The 22,147-nt window shown below is 46.0% G+C and overlaps 1 protein-coding gene across 4 annotated transcripts; it reads right to left on the bottom strand.

Moving 5' to 3' along the window:
- Positions 1-428: 428 nt before the first annotated feature.
- Positions 429-22,094, bottom strand: ITPRIP (inositol 1,4,5-trisphosphate receptor interacting protein). Of its 4 annotated transcripts, none has more exons than XM_069978822.1 (3): positions 22,015-22,094; positions 18,036-18,191; positions 429-2,424 (listed from the first exon to the last, which is right to left on the bottom strand). In XM_069978822.1, exon 3 carries the CDS (start codon positions 2,415-2,417, stop codon positions 795-797), a length of 1,623 nt encoding a protein of 540 aa, XP_069834923.1. In that variant the 5' UTR covers positions 2,418-2,424; positions 18,036-18,191; positions 22,015-22,094; the 3' UTR covers positions 429-794. The 4 variants fall into 4 exon arrangements, with proteins under 4 accessions (XP_069834923.1, XP_069834924.1, XP_069834925.1 ...); XM_069978823.1 differs by lacking the exon at positions 22,015-22,094 and adding an exon at positions 21,946-21,995; XM_069978824.1 differs by lacking the exons at positions 18,036-18,191; positions 22,015-22,094 and adding an exon at positions 4,861-4,925.
- Positions 22,095-22,147: the final 53 nt, after the last annotated feature.

Here is a 22,147-nt window from a genome sequence, read left to right as displayed (position 1 = left end):
CTACGGTACTTACGTAGTGCTGCTACTGAGGGAATCCCGACTGGAGTGTATACACATAGTATACACTCCAGCTGGGATACGTAGCGGCGCTGCAGGAAACTGACATGTCAAAACCCCGTCAGTTCACACAATGGAGCGAGCAACTCCGGCCACACGCTCCATTGTGTGCGTCAGGGAATTCGGATGCGGGCGCGCACGGATGCCCCGGACCCAAATACAGCAGCAGTAAAGATCAACCGACCGGTACTGCAGGACTGACCGGGATGATCTTTTCTGACACCGGCCGTTCTGTGACCCGGCTAGGTCACGGAACGGCCGTTGTCATACAAAGTGTAAACATAGCCTATAGCTGTAGTAGATCTTACACAATGACCTATCTGTCTATTGCAGGCTACAAGAATCTGAATAGTTACAGCAAACACCTCAAGTTTTATCAGTGAGCTTTTATGTAAAAGGCACCAAAGTATTAACAATAAATAAATAACATGGTAGATGGACATAGAAAAACACTTGTAGAAGTCAATGCGGCATGGCGGACCCATTGGTAACCTTCTTGCACACGGCCATGGATGAGATGTGAATACACAACACAGGTCAGCATCTGAGGAATGAATGTATGCTGTAATGTATAAAGCTATACTGGCCATTAGCTGATCGGTAGTAATATGGTGGACTTTGCTTAATTGTACAAAATATAATTCTTTATTATAAATCTGTTATGGAATTCTGAAGACTTGAACCCATCCTTGGAGGAAATATAAAAGCACTCTTGTGGTTGGGAGATGAGAAGGTGGTCAATGGGAAGGCTTGTTGGTGTTTCCATTGGGCAGGTGGAGGCTGTATTCATTGATGACAACAGTCGCGTTCTTCAACATCTCGTAGAACATGGACAGAGTTTTTTGATAAAGGTTCCTGTTTAGGACAAAGGAACGGAAAAGGTTAACAGGTTCTGCTACTCGAAAGTGTTCGGGAAGATTCACGGTGTCTGGGAGTTTGCTGTTCCCAACCATGAAGTGGTGAAGCTTTTTCTCCAGTAGACTTTTCTCTAAGCTCTTGAACATGTCCCGTAAGCGGTCTTCTAGCAAGACACTGCCCCAATCTGAATAGGGTCGGCTTAGAAGAAGATGCATAAGGACTGTCTTTAGGTGGTACGTAGTGAGACCGCTCGGCCCGGTGATGTGACACTGTTTGGAATAGAGGAAAGTCATAATCTGTAGGCAACTGAGGTGGCACGAATTGTCTGGAAGCTTCTTCGCAAAGTCTTTGAGAAACCGTCTCTCATAGACAGCAAAGGATATCATCCAGTAGATACTGGAGAGGTCTTCCCGTGGCATGCTGGGAAAATGGGAAATAAAATATAGATCTGTGTCCTCGTACTGAACCACAGGCGTTATATTGAAGCTGATGACTTTACCAGACTTGAATTTGACTCTTAAAGCTCCAGGAGAGTCCAAGTTGCTGAAGGTGAGCTCAAACTCATACTTGTGGGAAATTTTGCTCCACGCTTTGGTCACGGCTGTCTGGAACCATTTCGTTACCTGGTCAATGTCCAGGTGGTTGGTGTTTCTAGAACAGAGCAGATTCACGTCCTTGTTCACTCTTGTATTGTTGGTCGGATTGTGAAGGAGACATAACATATCTTCTCCAAGTCTTTTTCTGTCACATACACAACCGGAAGGTTCATCGTCTGGACCGCAGACAAGAATGGTTCCATAGCTTTGTTTGTCTGGACCGATGGAAGGATCAGAGACCCACGGCTGGCACCTGAAGTGATATGGATCTGGAGGTGCAAATGGCACCAGTAGGTCACATATCAGAGGCTTGTTGACCCTCCAGTTTTCGTACATACTCCCAATGCAGATGCTGTCTTCGACCTCCATGTCGGTATCGCGATTGCACAGGCTCCTTAGCGCCTCAAGTAGGTCATCTACAAAACCTTCCACAAACTCTCTGCTTCGCACTGCATCATGGGTAGTGGCTCGGATGTACTGGTCATGGAAGATGGCCAGCATTGGCTTACTGGGAAGAGACACACCATGACAGTTATTCCCTATGAACACCAGGTCATCCTCCTCTTTGTTTTGCTCATGGGAGTTGTTGTCCTTAAAGTCTTGTCTCCATACTTCAATCATCAGAAATATGACCATGGACACCGTGCTCCACAAGTCCCACCCTGATCCCTCATCAGACGCCTTGCTCTCAGGCTCGGTGTTGCCCTCTGCTGGTGTCCCATGATATGATAAAAGTTGCTCCAGTTCCAGTTGCTGTTTTTTGAGGTTTTCTTCTCTCTCCCGTAACTTCTCCACAATAAGGTCATCACTAGCAGGAAGAGCTGTGTCGTTATTTGGGAAGAGGAGCGGATGATTGACAATTGCGGTCACCACCACCAGACACACCTTAAATATCCCAGAATGCATTGTGCTCCTAAAGAGGAAGAGAAGAGAAAGATGTTATCTATGAAGCCAAATATCCAGAAAACACCATACTGTGCCCAAAAAAGACAGTGTGTGATCCTCCTACACCCTAAAGGTCATCATCCTGTACCCCAAGTGTCACTATCCTGTACCCCAAGTGTCATCATCCTGTACCCCAAGTGTCATCATCCTGTACCCCAAGTGTTATTATCCTGTACCCCAAGTGTCAGCATCCTGTACCCCAAGTGTTATTATCCTGTACCCCAAGTGTCACCATCCTGTACCCCAAGTGTTATTATCCTGTACCCCAAGTGTTATTATCCTGTACCCCAAGTGTCAGCATCCTGTACCCCAAGTGTCATTATCCTGTACCCCAAGTGTTAATATCCTGTACCCCAAGTATCACTATCCTATACCCCAAGTGTCACCATCCTGTACCCCAAGTGTTATTATCCTGTACCCCAAGTGTTATTATCCTGTACCCCAAGTATCACTATCCTGTACCCCAAGTGTCACCATCCTGTACCCCAAGTGTTATTATCCTGTACCCCAAGAGTCATTATCCTGTACCCCAAGTGTCACTATCCTGTACCCCAAGTGTCAGCATCATTATCCTGTACCCCAAGTGTCACTATCCTGTATCCCAAGTATCAGTGTCTCATTATCCTGTACCCAAGTGTCAGTATCCTGTACCCCAAGTGTCATTATCCTGTACCCCAAGTATCACTATCCTGTACCCCAAATGTCAGCGTGTCACTATCCTGTACCCCAAGTGTCACTATCCTGTACCCCAAGTGTCATTATCCTGTACCCCAAGTGTCAGTGTGTTATTATCCTGTACCCCAAGTGTCACAGTCACTATCCTGTATTCCAGGTGTCAGCATATCATTGACCTGTACTGTGTCACTAGTCTGTAGTTCTATACCCCCTACATATCCTAGATGTATACCCCAGGTGTCTCATGGCTGCCCTTTGTCTGTACATGATATATTATAAAACCAACTCTTGTCTGAGACTACAACCCCCTCCCCCCCTTCCCTCATATATAGACATCATTACGAGTTATGGAGGCTTTTAGAGCTTAATACGGAACTGGATGTTAATCTTGTGTGTTGCTGTAGAGCTGCAGGAAGCCGCATACACCCTGGGCTTCCTCAGTGCTACTTCTGCAGAATATACACAGCGTCTTGGTCCGGCTCCAGGAAGGGAGAGGCTGCGGCCCTCTCACCACTCACCTGCGTACCTGAGGAGGACCCCCTGTATGTGACATTATATGGGAATATTCCTAGCATTATGGGGTCTGTCTGTCCTCCAGGATGTCCAACACCAGAGTCCTTAAAGGGATTGTCCAGTTTCCAAAATACATTTTCAAATACTCAATCATCTCATTCATACGAGATTCCTGTCTTTGTAGGACCCTTCATATCCATAACTTACATAAAAAGCCTAATGACCAATTGCAATACTTCATGTCCCCTGTGGTGGCGCTGCAGAAGAGCTGAACACAGGAGACTTATACTGTATTTATAACCCACATAGATAACATTGTAACAGAATCCAGCTGTGTGAGTGACACCAGTCAGAAGGATTTTATTCCTGAGGTGTTCCTATTCACTCATAGCAAATCCAAATCTTGCAGAACATTTCATGAAACTGTGATAAAACTTTGTTTATATGAGCCTGGACAAACACTTTAAGGTCATGTGACAAGACTGGACAAACACTTTAAGGTCATGTGACAAGACTGGACAAACACTTTAAGGTCATGTGACATGTCAGGAACTGTCCAGAGCAGGAGAGGTTTTCTATGGGGATTTGCTGCTGCTCTGGACAGTTCCTGACATGGACAGAGGTGGCAGCAGAGAGCACTGTGTTAGACTGGAAAGAATACATCACTTCCTGCAGGACATACAGCAGCGGATAAGTACTGGAAGACTGGAAATTTTTAAATAAAATTAAATTACAAATCTATATAACTTTGATCTGATTTTTTTGTTGATGAAGTACCCCTTTAACCTGTCTGCTCAGCGTATCACCATCTTTCATCACCCTCTTAGGCTGGGCTTACACTTCAGGGTCTCTGCCGCAGAGTCCGTTCAGCGCCATAGAACAGAGATGGACGGTCCATTCAGGAATGGACACTAATGGACCCAGCTGGGCCCCAGTGACTACAATGGTGTCTGTTTATCCTGCAGGATTACAGCTTGTAGGATCCTGCAAAATCCATGGAACTTATGACGGAACTCCCCGACCTGAGCTCTGATGTAAGTGTGAACCCAGCCCAAGCTCCTACAGGAACATCACGCCACAGACACAGACATCCCTCCCTCATATGTCAGTACCAGGTTTATAAGTGAACGCAGAGATCCCATTGGTCCATACCCCTCCAGCAGAAGTGTCCCCACAGAGCGCTCCGAGTGTCCGTCAGTAAGAGGGGAGACGTTACCTGATGGTCGCTGCGTCTGATCTCACCTCTGCCCGTGTCTACTCCTCGCAGAGACACAATAAATATTCCGGAGTAATTATCAGGGTGTGTCCCCCGTCACCTCCACCCTGATACATGCATAATGTCCTGCCATCTACATGCTGGAGAAAGGGAACGCACCTTAAAGGGCTAGTTCACAAAAAAGAATTGTAGTTTACTTCTATTTAAAAATCTCCAGTCTTCCAGTACTTATCAGTGGCTGTATGTCCTGCAGGAAGTGGTGTTTTCTCTACAGTCTGACACAGTGCTCTGTGCAGCCACCTTGTTATAGTGAATCTTTAAACGATAATCACTAAGTGTAATAGGGCCCTAACCCCCAGAGCTGGACCCCTTCACATCAGAGAAGTCCATCCAATGAAAGAGCATTGGGCTGTGCATGGAGGAACTGCAGTACCGGGGACAACCACCCTGCATGGACAGCGCTGTGCTGGGCACTTTAGTGATGGAATTGTGTGCTCCGCTCTTTACTTGTGGTGGTCCTGGGGACGGGTATCCCACTGGTCACACACTGCCTCCCCTATGATAGAGAATGGCTGCTGGCAGATCCCTCAGGGTGTCCGGCCCTCTGTCCTTCTTCAGGTATAAGAAGTGCTAGAGAAGTCCGGCCACCTCTCCCCCTATATATCAGTAACCTGTATGTTACTCAAGGATAGAGGAGGCGTAATCAGGAGGCGAACAACTCCTCCAAGCAGCATCGGTATCAGCGGCCGCCATGACATCCACTCCTCACTTTCCTTCCTTCCTGAGATCCATCACGGAGCAGGACGTGGGAAGTCAGCGCGAGGTCGCTCCGATCACAGGACACAAATAGTACAGACATGTGCCGCTTCCACTACGCCCTCCGCCCTTAAAGGGACAGTAACCGTAGTCCAGTCCACTGAGGTTTGTCACAATGTATCAGTGTAGAATCCAAAGGAAGGTTTGTGCTGCTATAGTGGTGCCAGAAAGTGCCAGAGATTTGTAATTTACTTCTACTAAAAAATCTTAAGTCTTCTAATACTTATCAGCTGCTACATGCTCTGCAGGAAGTGGTGTATTCTTTCTCTCTGCTGCCACCTCTGTCCATGTCAGGAACTGTCCAGAGCAGGAGCAAATCCCCATAGAAAACCTCTCCTACTCTGGACAGTTCCTGACATGGACAGAGGTGGCAGCAGAGAGCACTGTGTCAGACTGGAAAGAATACACCACTTCCTGCAGGACATACAGCAGATGATGAGTACTGGAAGACTAAAGATTTTAATAGAAGTAATTTACTAATTTTTATAACTTCCTGACACCAGCTATTTTTTCACCGGAGTTCCCCTTTAATGGGTTGTCCAGGATTAGAATCACATAGCTTTTAGGAACAGTCCCTGGGCTGTGTCTGGTATTGTAACTTCATGAAGGCAATAGGGCTGCTCTGTCCTACCACATATAACCCGTGAACAGCTATGGCAGTGGTTTTGGACAAAAGCCATCCTGGTAAAGGATTACAAGAGCATGGCGCCGCCCCTGTCCTCAGGTTAGGCCTGGTATTACAACTCATCACTATTCACTTCAGTGGAACAAAGCTGCAATACCACACCCAAACTGAGGAGAATAGTGGTGCTGTTTCCAGAAGAAGGCAGGGGGGGAGATTTATCAAACATGGTGTAAAGTGAAACTGGCTCAGTTGCCCCTAGCAACCAATCAGATTCCACCTTTCATTCCTCACAACTCCTTGGAAAATGAAAGGCGGAATCTGATTGGTTGCTAGGGGCAACTGGGCCAGTTTCACTTTACACCATGTTTGATAAATCTCCCCCATGGTTTCTAATCCTTTACAACAGGGATGGGGAACCTTCGGCCCTCCAGCTGTTGCAAAACTACAATCCCCGCTTCGGCTGTCCAGGCATGATGGGAATTGTAGTTTTGCAACAGCTGGAGGGCCGAAGGTTCCCCATCCCTGCTTTACAACCTTGCTAAGCTTAGGGGGCCATTCCACATGTGAAATCGTTGGTTTCCACCCTTGGTGAAGCCGTCCCCACATGAACCCTTTGGCTGATAGAGAACAATAGGGAGTGATACTGATATCTGTATCCTCATTTATCTCTGTACTGTCCCTTTAAGACAACCTGTAACCTGCTGCAGGAGGAAGAGGTTTCATCCACCCAGCAACGACAGGAAGAACCCAGGACCTCAGCGCGGGCGCGAGACACCACTGCCGCCAACTTCTTCACGCCATGCCCCTTACAGCAGCTGGCATCTGTATAGTGGCTGCCGGTGACAGTCCTGGGCTGCCGTAGTGAGCGGAACCATTCCAGCAAAACTACAACTCCTATCATAGACTGACTACATCCAGCTGTGTATGCCTGATGGGAGTTGTAGTTCTGCACCTGCTCTGTACCCTGACTTATAGAATCCCCAACAAAGAGATTCACCCCAACACTTGGCTTGGTCATTTCTGTTGCAGAACTACGACTCCCAGCATGCTCTTATGCTGCCTGGACATGCTGGGAGTTGTAGTTTTGCACAGGTCTGTAGATTTAATGCTTAAACATAAAACCAGATGATCACAGCTGTACGCTTCTCCCTCACTGTACAGATGTAGCAGAGCTGAGTTTGTCATAGTCACGCTTCGCCATCAAGGACATGTGATCTAAATTTCAGAATGGCGCAGAGGGTTTGGGACCATAACCAAGCATCAGTGCAGTTCCCCTTTAAGTAAAAGATTTGATTATTTCCCCTTTAATTACCACTTGTTCTCCCCCTCACAGTCTCGGCTTCTTCAGCCATTATTTAGTTAATGGGAAGAAGATGGAGGCTGACAGACTTACTTCTCCGGGGAGCCGAGCCCTTCGCTTACACCATGTTCTGTAATCCGGGCTCCTGGCGGGAGGCTGTGGCCCCTCACTGTCCACGATCCCCTCTTCTTCTTTGCTTCTCCTCCTTGTTTCTGTCTCACAATTTCCTGAATGTCATCACTGACACACGAAGAAAAAAAAAAAAACTTGCTCAACTTTTTGTATGGTCCCTCTTAAGGTGGACCGGGGGAGATTCATCCTCACCGCCTTCCAAGGCAGAATGTGATGACCGCTGCCTTAAAGGATAACCCCGTCCTGGCTGGAAAACTCCGATATAAGTTACCGAGTAATAACTCATATTTAGAGCAATGTCCCCTAACCTGAGGGTTTCCCACTTTTGCAAAACTACAACTCCCATCATGCCAAGTTGTAGGTCCCTTGGTTAAAGTGTCCTCAAATATGTGACTGTCCAGCCATTGCAGGACTACAACTCTCAGCATACCCTGATAGCCACAGGTTAGTCTAATGCAGGGTTCTCTAACCTGGGGATATAGTTTTGGAGACAACTCTGTTTAAAGAGATAGTTCATATCAACCAGTGCCAGAAAGGGACAAAGATTTGTAATTTTGTTCTATTAAAAAACCTCCAGTCTTCCAGTACTTATCAGCTGCTATATGTCCTGCAGGAAGTGTTCTATTCTCTCCAGTCTGACACAGTGCTCTCTGCTGCCACCTCTGTCCATGTCAAGAAATGTAAATCCTCAAAGAAAACCTCTCCAGACTGGAAAGAATACACCACTTCCTGTAGGACATACAGCACCTGATAAGTACTGGAAGACTGAAGATTTTTTAATAGAAGTAAATTACAAATCTCTGGCACTAGTTGATTTGAAAGAAAACAACCCCTTTAAGAAGTCAGAGAACAATTACTATTTGCAACATTGTTGCGGATCTCACTGTCCATAATGTGAATGTAACCTCACAGAACAGAATACCAAGTAGCCTAAATGTATCCGACCTCTGACACACACTATGACATTCCTCTAAGATGGGTAGATGGGCACAGTAGTGCGGTATTGGAGCAGCCAACATCTCCCTGGTGCCTCCTTAAATCTAGAGCGGGAACCAGCACATCTGTATGGTGCCCAGAGAACAAGCACTGCTGTGTCTAGACAGACCGGGCTTTGTAAACAGCTCTCAATGATGGGAATCCTGCGCTGCTGGGAGGAGAAGGGTTAACAAGCGTACACTGTGTATCCGATTTAAAGGCACAGTACCCCTTCTATTCTGCGCTTTGTTTTCTCGTTTCTGTACGCTTTATGGCTCCAGTCGTGGTTTACACTTTTCCTTTAGTTAAGTCTCATACTAGTATAAAGGAAAGTTCTGCGACTTTCTAATATCCGTTCTGCCTCAATTACTCCTCATGTTAAGGATCTCTGCTTGCTGTCAGTGACCAGGAGGATTCATGTTTACAGGATGAAAATCTGAACAGAGTAGAAATGGAAACATTTCAATTCAATTGATGTTAGAGAAAGGTATACAGATTGGTAATTTACTTCTATTTAAAAATATCCAGTCTTCCAGTACTTATCAGCTGCTGTATGTCCTGCAGGTAGTGGTGTATTCTTTCCAGTCTGACACAGTGCTCTCTGCTGCCACCTCTGTCCATGTCAGGAACTGTTCAGAGCAGCAGCAAATCCCCATAGAAAACCTCTCCTGCTCTGGATAGTTCCTGACATGGACAGAGGTGGCAGCAGAGAGTGCTGTGTCAGGCAGGAAAGAATACACCAGGACATACAGCAGCTTATAAGTACTGGAAGACTTGAGTTATTAAAATAGAAGTAATTTACAAATCGGTGTAACTTTCTGTGAAGTTTATTTGTATTCCAGACATTTTACTTGCACTGATACAGCGTATAAAAAGGCCAGATGAAAAGGTGTGCCTGTCAAAAAAACAACAACAAAAAAAAACTTTTGACATGTTCTAGAGCAGGGATGTCAAGCTCAAGCTGTCCAGGCATGATGGGAATTGTAGTTTTAAAAGAGCTGGAGGGCCTGGGTTTGACACGTCTGTGCTATAGACTTGTGAGGCTTTGGGTGTCAATAGTAGCTGACAATAGTGTGAACTGAGCCTTGACCTCTCACACATCTCTAATGGTACTTTTACACGGTGCGATAATTCGCCCGATCGCACGATTAATGATTTTGAAAGAACAATGTTTTTTTTATTACGATCAGCGTTTAGACGGAACCATACATCGTACGGAAAATTCGCTATGCGATCGTTTTGCGATCGCTTAATCCTATCTCACACATAGGTGAAATCGCTAAAAGAATGTTTACACGGAACGATCTGCAAATCAACGATGATTTGAGAACATGTTGAAAGATCAAAATGAACGATTTTCTGCTCGACGTTTGATCGTTCGCTGCGTTTACACGTACGATTATCGTTCGAATTTGACCGTTATCGTGCAAAAACAAACGATCAATCGTCCCGTGTAAAAGGACCATAACACTGATAGCCTATGGGCCCTATTCCACCGGACGATTAGCGTTCAGATTATCGTTAAATCATTCGAATCTAAACAATAATCGTTCGGTTGAATTGCAGTTAACGATTAACGACCGAACGAGAAATCGTTGATCGCTTTATAAGACCTGGACCTATTTTTATCGTTGCTCGTTCGCAAAACGTTCGCAAAGCGTTCGCATTGAATAAGACATCGTTCGGTCATTCGCAATAGAACGATCAATCGTCCCGTGTAAAAGGACCATAACACTGATAGCCTATGGGCCCTATTCCACCGGACGATTAGCGTTCAGATTATCGTTAAATCATTCGAATCTAAACAATAATCGTTCGGTTGAATTGCAGTTAACGATTAACGACCGAACGAGAAATCGTTGATCGCTTTATAAGACCTGGACCTATTTTTATCGTTGCTCGTTCGCAAAACGTTCGCAAAGCGTTCGCATTGAATAAGACATCGTTCGGTCATTCGCAAAAGAAAAAACAATCGCAATTACGATCATAAGTAACGATTATCTTTCCATGGAAATGAGTGAACTTTTTCAGGTCTTTCGCAAAAGCGGTCGTTTGAGATTGTTAATCGTTAACGATTATGCAAACGATAATCGTCCGGTGGAATAGGGCCCTAACTATGGGGATGCAGAGGTGAAAGCCTCATACTGATCTCTGCTGCTTTCTCTTCAGATCATCAGGTTTGGCCAGGATCTGTTTGGGTGGGTTTAGACTATGGATTCCGTACGGATAAGTACCGGCCGATTCCGTCGCTCGTACTTGTTCTCGGTGGCGCGCATATCCGCCCGTGCCATAGACACCATTATATGGCTGGGCAGATTCCGCGTTCCGCTGTTCTTTCGGCGGTATCCACCCGGCCATAGAATGGTGTCTATGGAGCTGGCGGAAATGTGCACCGCCGCAAATAGGAATCCGACGGAACTTATCTGCGCGGATTCCATAGTCTGAACACGCACCCTATCTGTAAGAAGTGGCCTCAGACCAGATATAAGTGTAACAAACCCTCAGCTGTCAAAAATATCTGATCATTATACTTTTTTAGCCTCGAAACAAAGAATTATATTACGTCCCGTTTTCACCATTCCTGACCCTCTCCCTCCCCAACACATTAACTTTAATTCACGCCAGAAAATCGTCGGAAATTCTAGCAGAAATCCACACCGGCTCGCAGCGCTTTATTTTTCCACAGAGCCGGCGGCTGCCAGTACTGGGCACGCTTGTTGCTGTAGTTATTGGCACTCAGTGGTGCCCGGCTCTGCTTAACCCGCACAGCTGAGCTCTGCGATGGTTCAACCATACACGTGTGATGGCTCTGTCTGTGTATATTCATAGAGAGGCGATATCTGTATACAGGAAGGCGGATATAAATAGGTCCACCCTATCACGGAGCGGTCAGTACAGAGGTCACCGAGCTTCTCCAGGATCTCCGGACACACTGTGCACTCCGGAATGTTCTGTTATCACATAGACACGCCTGGAATGTGGCTCCTAGTGAGGGCAATGCAGTGCTATGGGCTTATAGAGACACGAACCATACATGGCCAGTGTATAGATTACTATGTATATGTATATTCGGATGCACATTCCCTGGCTGCAGCTCTCCAGCTCTGCTGCCAGGGCATGCTGGGGGTTGTAGTTTTGCAGCAGCTGAAGAGCCATGTTGGGAAACACTGTAAAGGTATAAGGCACCCCATTTAGTGTATTCTATAATAAATTGCTCTGGTCCGATTCCGATAATGTAAGCTTGGATTTTTCTCTGTATCAGTACCCGCTGTAGGTGGCACACTTAGGATGAATTTATTTTGCTCTAAAATGAAACTACATGTTTTCTCCACCAGGTGGCGCTGCTTGTATCCACTTCATCTGTATTACTAGTAGCTGTATAATAATTTCATATGGACAGTGCCACCTAGTGGAGAAAGTAGATATCACATAAAAAAGTGGCTATAACAATAGCAAGCAATGCCGTACTGTACCCACAGAGTGCCATACAGTGCTAATATAACAATACCGTACTGTACCCACAGAGTGCCATACAGTGCTAATATAACAATACCGTACTGTACCCACAGAGTGCCATACAGTGCTAACATAACAATGCCGTACTGTACCCACAGAGTGCCATACAGTGCTAATATAACAATACCGTACTGTACCCACAGAGTGCCATACAGTGCTAATATAACAATGCCCTACTGTACCCACAGAGTGCCATACAGTGCTAATATAACAATGCCGTACTGTACCCACAGAGTGCCATACAGTGCTAACATAGCAATGCTGTACTGTACCCACAGAGTGCCATACAGTGCTAATATAACAATACCGTACTGTACCCACAGAGTGCCATACAGTGCTAACATAATGCCGTACTGTACCCACAGAGTGCCATACAGTGCTAATATAACAATACCGTACTGTACCCACAGAGTGCCATACAGTGCTAACATAACAATATCGTACTGTACCCACAGAGTGCCATACAGTGCCAATATAACAATGCTGTACTGTACCCACAGAGTGCCATACAGTGCTAACATAATGCCGTACTGTACCCACAGAGTGCCATACAATGCTAACATAACAATATCGTACTGTACCCACAGAGTGCCATACAGTGCTAATATAACAATACCGTACTGTACCCATAGAGTGCCATACAGTGCTAACATAACAATATCGTACTGTACCCACAGAGTGCCATACAGTGCTAACATAACAATGCAGTACTGTACCCACAGAGTGCCATACAGAGCTAATATAACAATACCCTACTGTACCCACAGAGTGCCATTCAGTGCCAATATAACAATGCTGTACTGTACCCACAGAGTGCCATACAGTGCTAACATAACAATGCTGTACTGTACCCATAGAGTGCCATACAGTGCTAACATAAAAATACCGTACTGTACCCACAGAGTGCCATACAGTGGTAATATAACAATGCAGTACTGTACCCACAGAGTGCCAATATAACAATACTGTACTGTACCCACAGAGTGCCATACAGTGCCAATATAACAATACTGTACTGTACCCACAGAGTGCCATACAGTGCTAACATAGCAATGCTGTACTGTACCCACAGAGTGCCATACAGTGCCAATATAATAATACTGTACTGTACCCACAGAGTGCCATACAGTGCCAATATAACAATACCGTACTGTACCCACAGAGTGCCATACAATGCCAATATAACAGAGCTATACAGTGAACACATGGTAGCAGCTTCCATATAGCGCCATGCAGTGACCTGGGAGGACCTCCACAGCCTGGACTATATGAGGTGGTGGAGGGTCGGACATTTGCCGCTTTATCCCTGAGCCTGTGATACCCTAATGTGTTATGACAGAGACTGGTACCGTCCCTGCCCCCCTGAGCGCTGGCGTGGCCCCATATGGCGGTGTGTCACATGGCTGCCGGTTGCCTCCCTGGTTTCCTGCCGTCTTCCTGTCTCCCGTGTTCTTACTCAGTAACAATATTTGCCATTTTTTCTCGGTTATTTTCGTCCTCAGGAAGCGTCGTGCGCAGCACAGAAATATTAATCTCTATAAATGCGGATGGTGGGGGGGGGGGGGGCGGTACAGAAGATGGCGGGGAAAATAATGGCGGCACATGAAGGATGTATCCACACAAGTAAGCGGTTTGTTATGTAATTACACATGAAAAATGTATCCGTGAGAACAAAACAAAACAAAAAATGTGAAAAATCAGGAAAATAAATACGCGGCGGCCATCTGTTTACTCTGCGGAGAAATGACTCAATAGATGGAAATGTGGCGGATCAGTAATGAGGAAGGTATACGGTGTGAGCGGTGAGGTACTGCCATCTAGTGTCACTAGGGAGAACTGCAACCCTGGGAAACAATCTAAGGTCTGGGATAATCCAGTACAGAGCCACAATACTGATGAATATCTGATATATGTGAGAATCCAGCCACAGCCGGGGTCATGTGACACATATTCATTTATTATAAGAGGATTTGGGCACTAACTCTATGTTCCATCCCCCTGTCAGCCAATGCACACAGCGCCACCTATGGACAGGCCGAAAGATTCCTTCATAAAATGTACAATGAAAATGTCTTTTGCCAAAGTTTCCCATAAAATTAGGATGAGATTTCCCAAGTTTTTAGCATTGGGGAAATAAATTATTCAATTATCGTCCTTAAAGGGCTAAAAACGAGTAATGCACAAGTACATTAATATACAGGGAAAAACTCAGACTCCAGAGCTGAACTCTAAATAAATACAGACTCCAGTCCAAACATACATAAATATACAACCCAGGGTATAGCCCCTAAAATAGTTCAGACCCCAGAACACACCCCCAATAATTCAGACCACAGAGCAGACCCCCAATAATTCAGACCATAGAGCAGACCTCTAATAATTCAGACCATAGAGCAGACCTCTAATAATTCAGACCATAGAGCAGACCCCCAATAATTCAGACCATAGAGCAGACCTCTAATAATTCAGACCCCAGAGCAGACCCCTAATAATTCAGACCATAGAACAGACCCCCAATAATTCAGACCGTAGAGCAGACCCCCAATAATTCAGACCCCAGAGCAGACCTCTAATAATTCAGACCCCAGAGCAGACCCCCAATAATTCAGACCACAGAGCAGACCCCTAATAATTCAGACCCCTAATAATTCAGACCATAGAGCAGACCCCCAATAATTCGGACCCCAGAGCAGACCCCCAATAATTGAGACCATAGAGCAGACCCCTAATAATTCAGACCCCAGAGCAGAACCCTAATTCAGACCCCAGAGCAGACCCCTAGTAATTCAGACCATAGAGCAGACCCCCAATACTTCAGACCATAGAGCAGACCCCTAATAATTCAGACCCCAGAGCAGACCCCTAATAATTCAGACCCCAGATCAGACCCCTAATAATTCAGACCCCAGAGCAGACCCCTAATAATTCAGACCCCAGAGCAGACCCCTAATAATTCAGACCCCAGAGCAGACCCCTTATAATTCAGACCCCAGAGCAGACCCCTAATAATTCAGACCCCAGAGCAGACCCCTAATAATTCAGACCCCAGAGCAGACCCCTAATAATTCAGACCCCAGAGCAGACCCCTAATAATTCAGACCCCAGAGCAGACCCCTAATAATTCAGACCCCAGAGCAGACCCCTAATAATTCAGACCCCAGAGCAGACCCCTAATAACTGAGATCACAGAGCAGACCCCTAATAATTCAGACCACAGAGCAGATCCCTAATAATTCAGACCATAGAGCCAGACCCCTAATAATTCAGACCCCAGAGCAGACCCCTAATAATTTAGACCCCAGAGCAGAACCCTAATAATTCAGACCACAGAGCAGACCCCTAATAATTCAGACCATAGAGCAGACCCCTAATAATTCAGACCCCAGAGCAGAGCCCTAATAATTCAGACCCCAGAGCAGACCCCTAATAATTCAGACCCCAGAGCAGACCCCTAGTAATTCAGACCCCAGAGCAGACCCCCAATACTTCAGACCATAGAGCAGACCCCTAATAATTCAGACCCCAAAGCAGACCCCTAATAATTCAGACCCCAGAGCAGACCCCTAATAATTCAGACCCTAGAGCAGTCCCCTAATAATTCAGACCTCAGAGCAGACCCCTAATAACTGAGATCACAGAGCAGACCCCTAATAATTCAGACCATAGAGCAGACCCCTTATAATTCAGACCCCAGAGCAGACCCCTAATAATTCAGACCATAGAGCAGACCCCTTATAATTCAGACCCCAGAGCAGACCCCTAATAATTCAGACCCCAGAGCAGACCCCTAATAATTCAGACCCCAGAGCAGACCCCTAATAATTCAGACCCCAGAGCAGACCCCTAATAATTCAGACCCCAGAGCAGACCCCTAATAATTCAGACCCCAGAGCAGACCCCTTATAATTCAGACCCCAGAGCAGACCCCTAATAATTCAGACCCCAGAGCAGAACCCTAATAATTCAGACCCCAGAGCAGACCCCTAATAATTCAGACCCCAGAGCAGACCCCTAATAATTCAGACCCCAGAGCAGACCCCTAATAATTCAGACCCCAAAACAGACCCCTAATAATTCAGACCCCAGAGCAGACCCCTAATAATTCAGACCCCAGAGCAGACCCCTAATAATTCAGACCCCAGAGCAGACCCCTAATAATTCAGACCATAGAGCAGACCCCTAATAATTCAGACCCCAGAGCAGACCCCTAATAATTCAGACCCCAGAGCAGACCCCTAATGATTCAGACCCTGGAGCAGATCCCTAATAATTCATAGCCCAAATAAATACAGGCCCCAGAGCAGACTCCTTTATCCTATCCCTGATCAGACTCCTGAACAAACAGCAAATATCTCTTTCCTGCCGTCACCCCCTGCCTCTCCTCTTTGTGCCGTGGTGTCTAAACGTTGTATAGAATGCGGCACACACAGCGACCTAGCGGCAGCAATTATTAGAATGTTGTATGTCCACAACCACTGATCGCTGAGTTGACCCCCTGCTGAAGCCCATGGAACGCTCGTTGGTAATAGAAAGTAACACATGACTGTGGAATCAGACTACACATCTGGTTTGTTTGTAGTCTGTAACCATGGAGACACATGGGATTACACAAGGTGCTCCATTTATTATTATGGAAACAACAGATGTGTCATGTCCGGCCTCCATGTGTCTCATTGCACCATGTACTAGCTGCAACACTATTTTTTCTTTCTTTCTGCTCATAAAGGGGTTAATGGCGACCTACGGCGTCTATGATAAACATGTATTGCAGTGCTTCTATGCCAAACACGATGAGACTGTGTGAGCGCCTGTGCCCCCGTGAGCTGGCGTTCTTCTGTGTGTCAGACATGAGTTTACAAAGCGAGGGATTCCCTGTCCGGGGGGGCCAGGGCTGGCGAAGCAAAGAGGAAAGACATGAGAGCGAGGAGCGGCCGGCGGCCATGTTTTTCTAATGCTGGATAACTTCTTTAGCCTGAATTTAGTTGTGTATTGCCCGATACGCTGCCGCACAGGCTGTATATGAGGGATGCCACTGCACCTGATATCTCTTTACTTGCCTATTTGTTTTACGTACTTGCTATTCCTTTGTTCCCTCACTTCCCCTGAAGAGTCTAGTAAAGCAGAGGAAATGTGTCGGGAGTGTGAGGGGGCCGTATGGGGGTAGGCTTCTAGGCCTGAGGAGTGAGTGCCCTGATAGTGACGGTCACTATGGTCAGCATCATACATGGCCATATGTAACCTAAGTGGGCGGAGCATAGTGACATCATCACCAGCATTATTATACACCTGGGCTACCATGTGGCGGCACATGGACAGGGTGTATGCCGCTTCCTCCATTGCTTAAAATCCCCCTTTGAATTGTTACCTAATCCCTAAATGTCGCCTTCTCCTCCCTGTATTGTGGCAGCTTCCTATTATAGAGAGTTGACGGGGGGGGGGGGGGGGGGGGGGGGGCACAAACTTACCGAGGCCTCGGTAACACAAAGACAACAATGAAGCCGAGACAAAGGCAAGAGCACGGCCGCAGACAAGTGACTCACCCGCTCAATAGAGCGCAGCCAGCCGCTTACACGGGAAAGAGACCTTTACTTAACCCCCGAGCTGCCAGACTGCAGACTGCAATGTGACAGGAAGCAAAGAGGGATGATTAGCAGATGCTTCCCCTTTAAGTCCCTGAGATTTAAAGGAGAAGTTCACACTTAACTTTAACTTAAAGTGTAAACTGCAAAGATTTTAACTATTTCCAGGACGGCTCCTTCCCCCCAACCCTCCCTTTAAGGTTTTCTTTCTATCAGGGTCCCGGGACGTTACCTGAGTCTCTCATGACATATGGAGGGTGTAGGTAATCACATGGCCGCACAATCCTCTCCTGAGCCGGGATAATGGGTCACATGACCAGAGACCGCCGGCTGAGACGTCTGTATGAATGGACAGGAGGATGGTGGTACATGGGCTGCTGGTTATAGACTGCAAATGGAGAAAAATACAATAAATTATAAGAAAAATGATAATTTAGGCGCAAAAACCACTAAAACAGCAGCGTTGTTAAAGGGGAAATCCAGGATTAGAAAAAAATATACACATTTTTTTTAAAAAAAACAGCGCCACCCGTCTTCAGGTTGTGTGTCGTATTACAAGTCAGCTCCATTCACTTCAATGTAATTAAGCTGCAATACCGCACACAAACTGTGGCCAGGGGTGGCGATGTTTCCGGTAGAGTACAGCCATGTTTTTATAAATCAGTGTTTATAATCAGTGGGTGTGGCGGGGTAGAGTTCTGATTGGCTGAGTGGGACGTCAGGATGTTGGGAGCCCCAGAAGCAAGCTGGAGCGCAGACATACTCCCTGCGGGGTGACAATTCCTCTGTGAGTATATAAAACCATTCAAACTGGCGGTACCGGGAATTGCAGTGTTAAATTCGCTGCAATTATGTTATGTGTGCACCCGGATCCCAAAGTAAAGCCCCAATTACACGGGGCGACTGTGAGGGGTAAACGAGGGCTGTCAGTGCTCTCCTGCTCCTTGTTCCCCGGTCGCTGCCGCCGCTATTACACGCAGCATCAGCAAGCGGGTAAGTGGGTGCTGCCTGGGTGACCGTCCAGGCAGCCCATAGCAGATGGTAGCAACACAAGACGATTATCGCCCGTTACGCCAAATAGGGTCTTAACCCTTTGAGGACCAGGCCCAAAATGACCCAGTGGACCGCGCAAATTTTGATCTTAGTGTTTTCGTTTTTCCCTCTTCCCCTTCTAAGAGCTCTAGTACTCTCAGTTTTCTATCTACAGGCCATGTAAGTGCTTGTTGTTTACAGGAATAGTTGTACTGTGTAATGGCGTCATTCATTTTACCATAACATGTATGACGGAATCCCAAATATATTATTTATGAAGATATAAATAGCTGAAATCATAAAAAATAATGCAATATGGTAACTTGGGGGGTTCCTGTGTCTACGTAATGCACTATATGGTAAAAGCGACATGATACCATTACTCTATAGGTCAGCCCGAACACAACCATATGCAGATTACACAGATTCTCTAATGTTATATATTTTTTTTAAATGAAATCCTTTTTTTTGGCAATTAATTATAAATAAAATGGGCCTATTGTGACGCTTATAACGGTTTTATTTTTTCACCTATGGGGCTGTTTGGGGTGTAATTTTTTCCGCCATGATCTCTAGTGTTTATTAATACCATATGTGTGAAGATCGGACGTTTTGATCACTTTTTATTAATTTTTTTTTATATATAATGTAACATAAAATCGGTAATCTGCGCACTTTTTCCCCTCTTTTCGTGTACGGCGTTTACCGATCACAATGACGCTTGTTATATTTTAATAGATCGGACAATTACGCACGCTACGGTATATTATATGTTTATCTATTTATTTATTTTTATATGTTTTATTTATATAATGGGAAAGGGGGGTGATTTCAACTTTTATTGGGGGAGGGGTTTTGGGGTAGTGTAATAGTGTTTTTAACTTTTTTTTTTTACACATTTGAAGTCCCTTTGGGGGACTTTTACATACACTAGTTTTATTTTTACACTGATGATTGCTATGCCATAGGCACAGCATTGATCAGTGTTATCGGCGATCTGCTCATTGAGCCTGCCTGTGCAGGCTCAGTGTAGCAGATCGCCGATCGGACCGCACGGAGGAAGGTGAGAGACCTCCGGCGGTCTGTTTTACCGATCGGGACCCCCGCAGTCACACTGCGGGGGTCCCGATCGGTAAGTGACAGGGGACTCCCCCTGTCACTTACACTTAAACGCCGCGGTCGTTTAAGGAGTTAGTGACACGCGGCAGCGCGATCGCTGCAGCGTGTCATTACCGGTGAGGTCCCGGCTGCTGATTGCAGCCGCCCCCACCTGCTATGAAGCGCGCTCCGCTCCGGAGCACGCTTCATAGCGGGAGAAACACCCAGGGCGTACAGTTACGCCCTAGGTCGTCTGGGGACATACTTCCATGGTGTAACTATACGCCCTGGGTCGTCTAAGGGTTAAAGGAGAAGTCCAGCGAAAATTTTTATTAAAGTTTTGTATTGCCCCCCAAAATTTATACAAATCACCAATTTACACTTATTACGGGAAATGCTTATAAAGTGCTTTTTCCCTGCACTTACTACTGCATCAAGGCTTCACTTCCTGGATAACATGGTGATGTCACTTCCTGGATAACATGGTGCTGTCACTTCCTGGATAACATGGTGATGTCACTTCCTGGATTACATGGTGATGTCACTTTCTGGATAACATGGTGATGTCACTTCCTGGATAACATGGTGATGTCACTTCCTGGATAACATGGTGATGTCACTTCCTGGATAACATGGTGATGTCACTTCCTGGATAACATGGTGATGTCACTTCCTGGATAACATGGTGATGTCACTTCCTGGATAACATGGGGATGTCAGGTCCTGGATAAAATGGTGATGTCACTTCCTGGATAACATGGTGATGTAACTTCCTGGATTACATGGCGATGTCACTTCCTGGATAACATGGTGATGTCACTTCCTGGATAACATGGTGATGTCACTTCCTGGATAACATGGGGATGTCAGGTCCTGGATAAAATGGTCATGTCACTTCCTGGATAACATGGTGATGTCACTTCCTGGATAACATGGTGATGTCACGCCCGACTCCCAGAGCTGTGCGGGCTGTGGCTGCTGGAGAGGATGATGGCAGGGGGACACTGAGGGACACAGGGCACTGGAGGGACACTGAGCATCCCTCTGCCATCATCCTCTCCAGCAGCCACAGCCCGCACAGCTCTGGGAGTCAGGTTGTGACGTTATCCAGGAAGTGACATCACCATGTTATCCAGGAAGTGACATCACCATGTTATCCAGAAAGTGACATCACCATGTTATTCAGGAAGTGACATCACCATGTTATCCAGGAAGTGACATCACCATGTTATCCAGGAAGTGACATCACCATGTTATCCAGAAAGTGATATCACCATGTTATTCAGGAAGTGACATCACCATGTTTTTCAGGAAGTGACATCACCATGTTATCCAGGAAGTGACATCACCATGTTATCCAGGAAGTGACATCACCATGTTATCCAGAAAGTGACATCACCATGTTATTCAGGAAGTGACATCACCATGTTATCCAGGAAGTGACATCTCCATGTTATCCAGGAAGTGAAGCCTTGATGCAGTAGTAAGGGGAAAAAAAAACCATTTTATAAATATTTCCCTTAATAAGTGTATATTGGTGATTTGTATAACTTTTTTTTGGGGGGGGGGGGGGGTGCAATACAATACTTTAATAAACATTTTTGCCGGACTCCCCCTTTAAAAAACCTATCCCCCATCTTGTGTGAGATTGTGGAGGGGATCTGACCGCTGGGTGTAGAGAGCAGCGGAGGACTCACTGATCTTTATGTTTTATCGGTGCCACTTTAAGGTTGACGGGAGTTTTTGATCACTTTTTATTCCACATTTTGTGCGGTGTGAGGTGATATCAGGCGATCAGAGACGTGAAATGACCGGCAGCGGCCATCTTACTGCCTGTAATCGGCAATGACTGTCAGCTCCTGAGCCCACTCCATGGTTACGATACCCTACAGCAATGTTCCCCAACCTGCAGCTATCCAACTGTTGAACACTACAACTCCCAGCATGCCCTGACAGCCAAGGACATCATATTACATTATTAAACAGCCTGCAAATCCAATAATAACTATTACTAGTAAAGAGCCGACCCCTGTATATGCCATATATACTCCCAACCAGGAGTCACGTGACGTGGTACCCACCACGTGATCAAAATCATTAGCCGGACTCCGCTGGTGAGCTGAGGCTCCGCAACGACCTCTACTGGTACCAGAGCGCAATGATGGCTCTTGAATTTTATCACGTGGTACGCATCTCATCACGTGATTGCCGGCG

The sequence above is a fragment of the Dendropsophus ebraccatus genome, chromosome 8 (assembly GCF_027789765.1).
Source record: "Dendropsophus ebraccatus isolate aDenEbr1 chromosome 8, aDenEbr1.pat, whole genome shotgun sequence".
NCBI lineage: Eukaryota > Metazoa > Chordata > Amphibia > Anura > Hylidae > Dendropsophus > Dendropsophus ebraccatus.
This window is presented reverse-complemented; position numbering and strand designations above follow the sequence as displayed.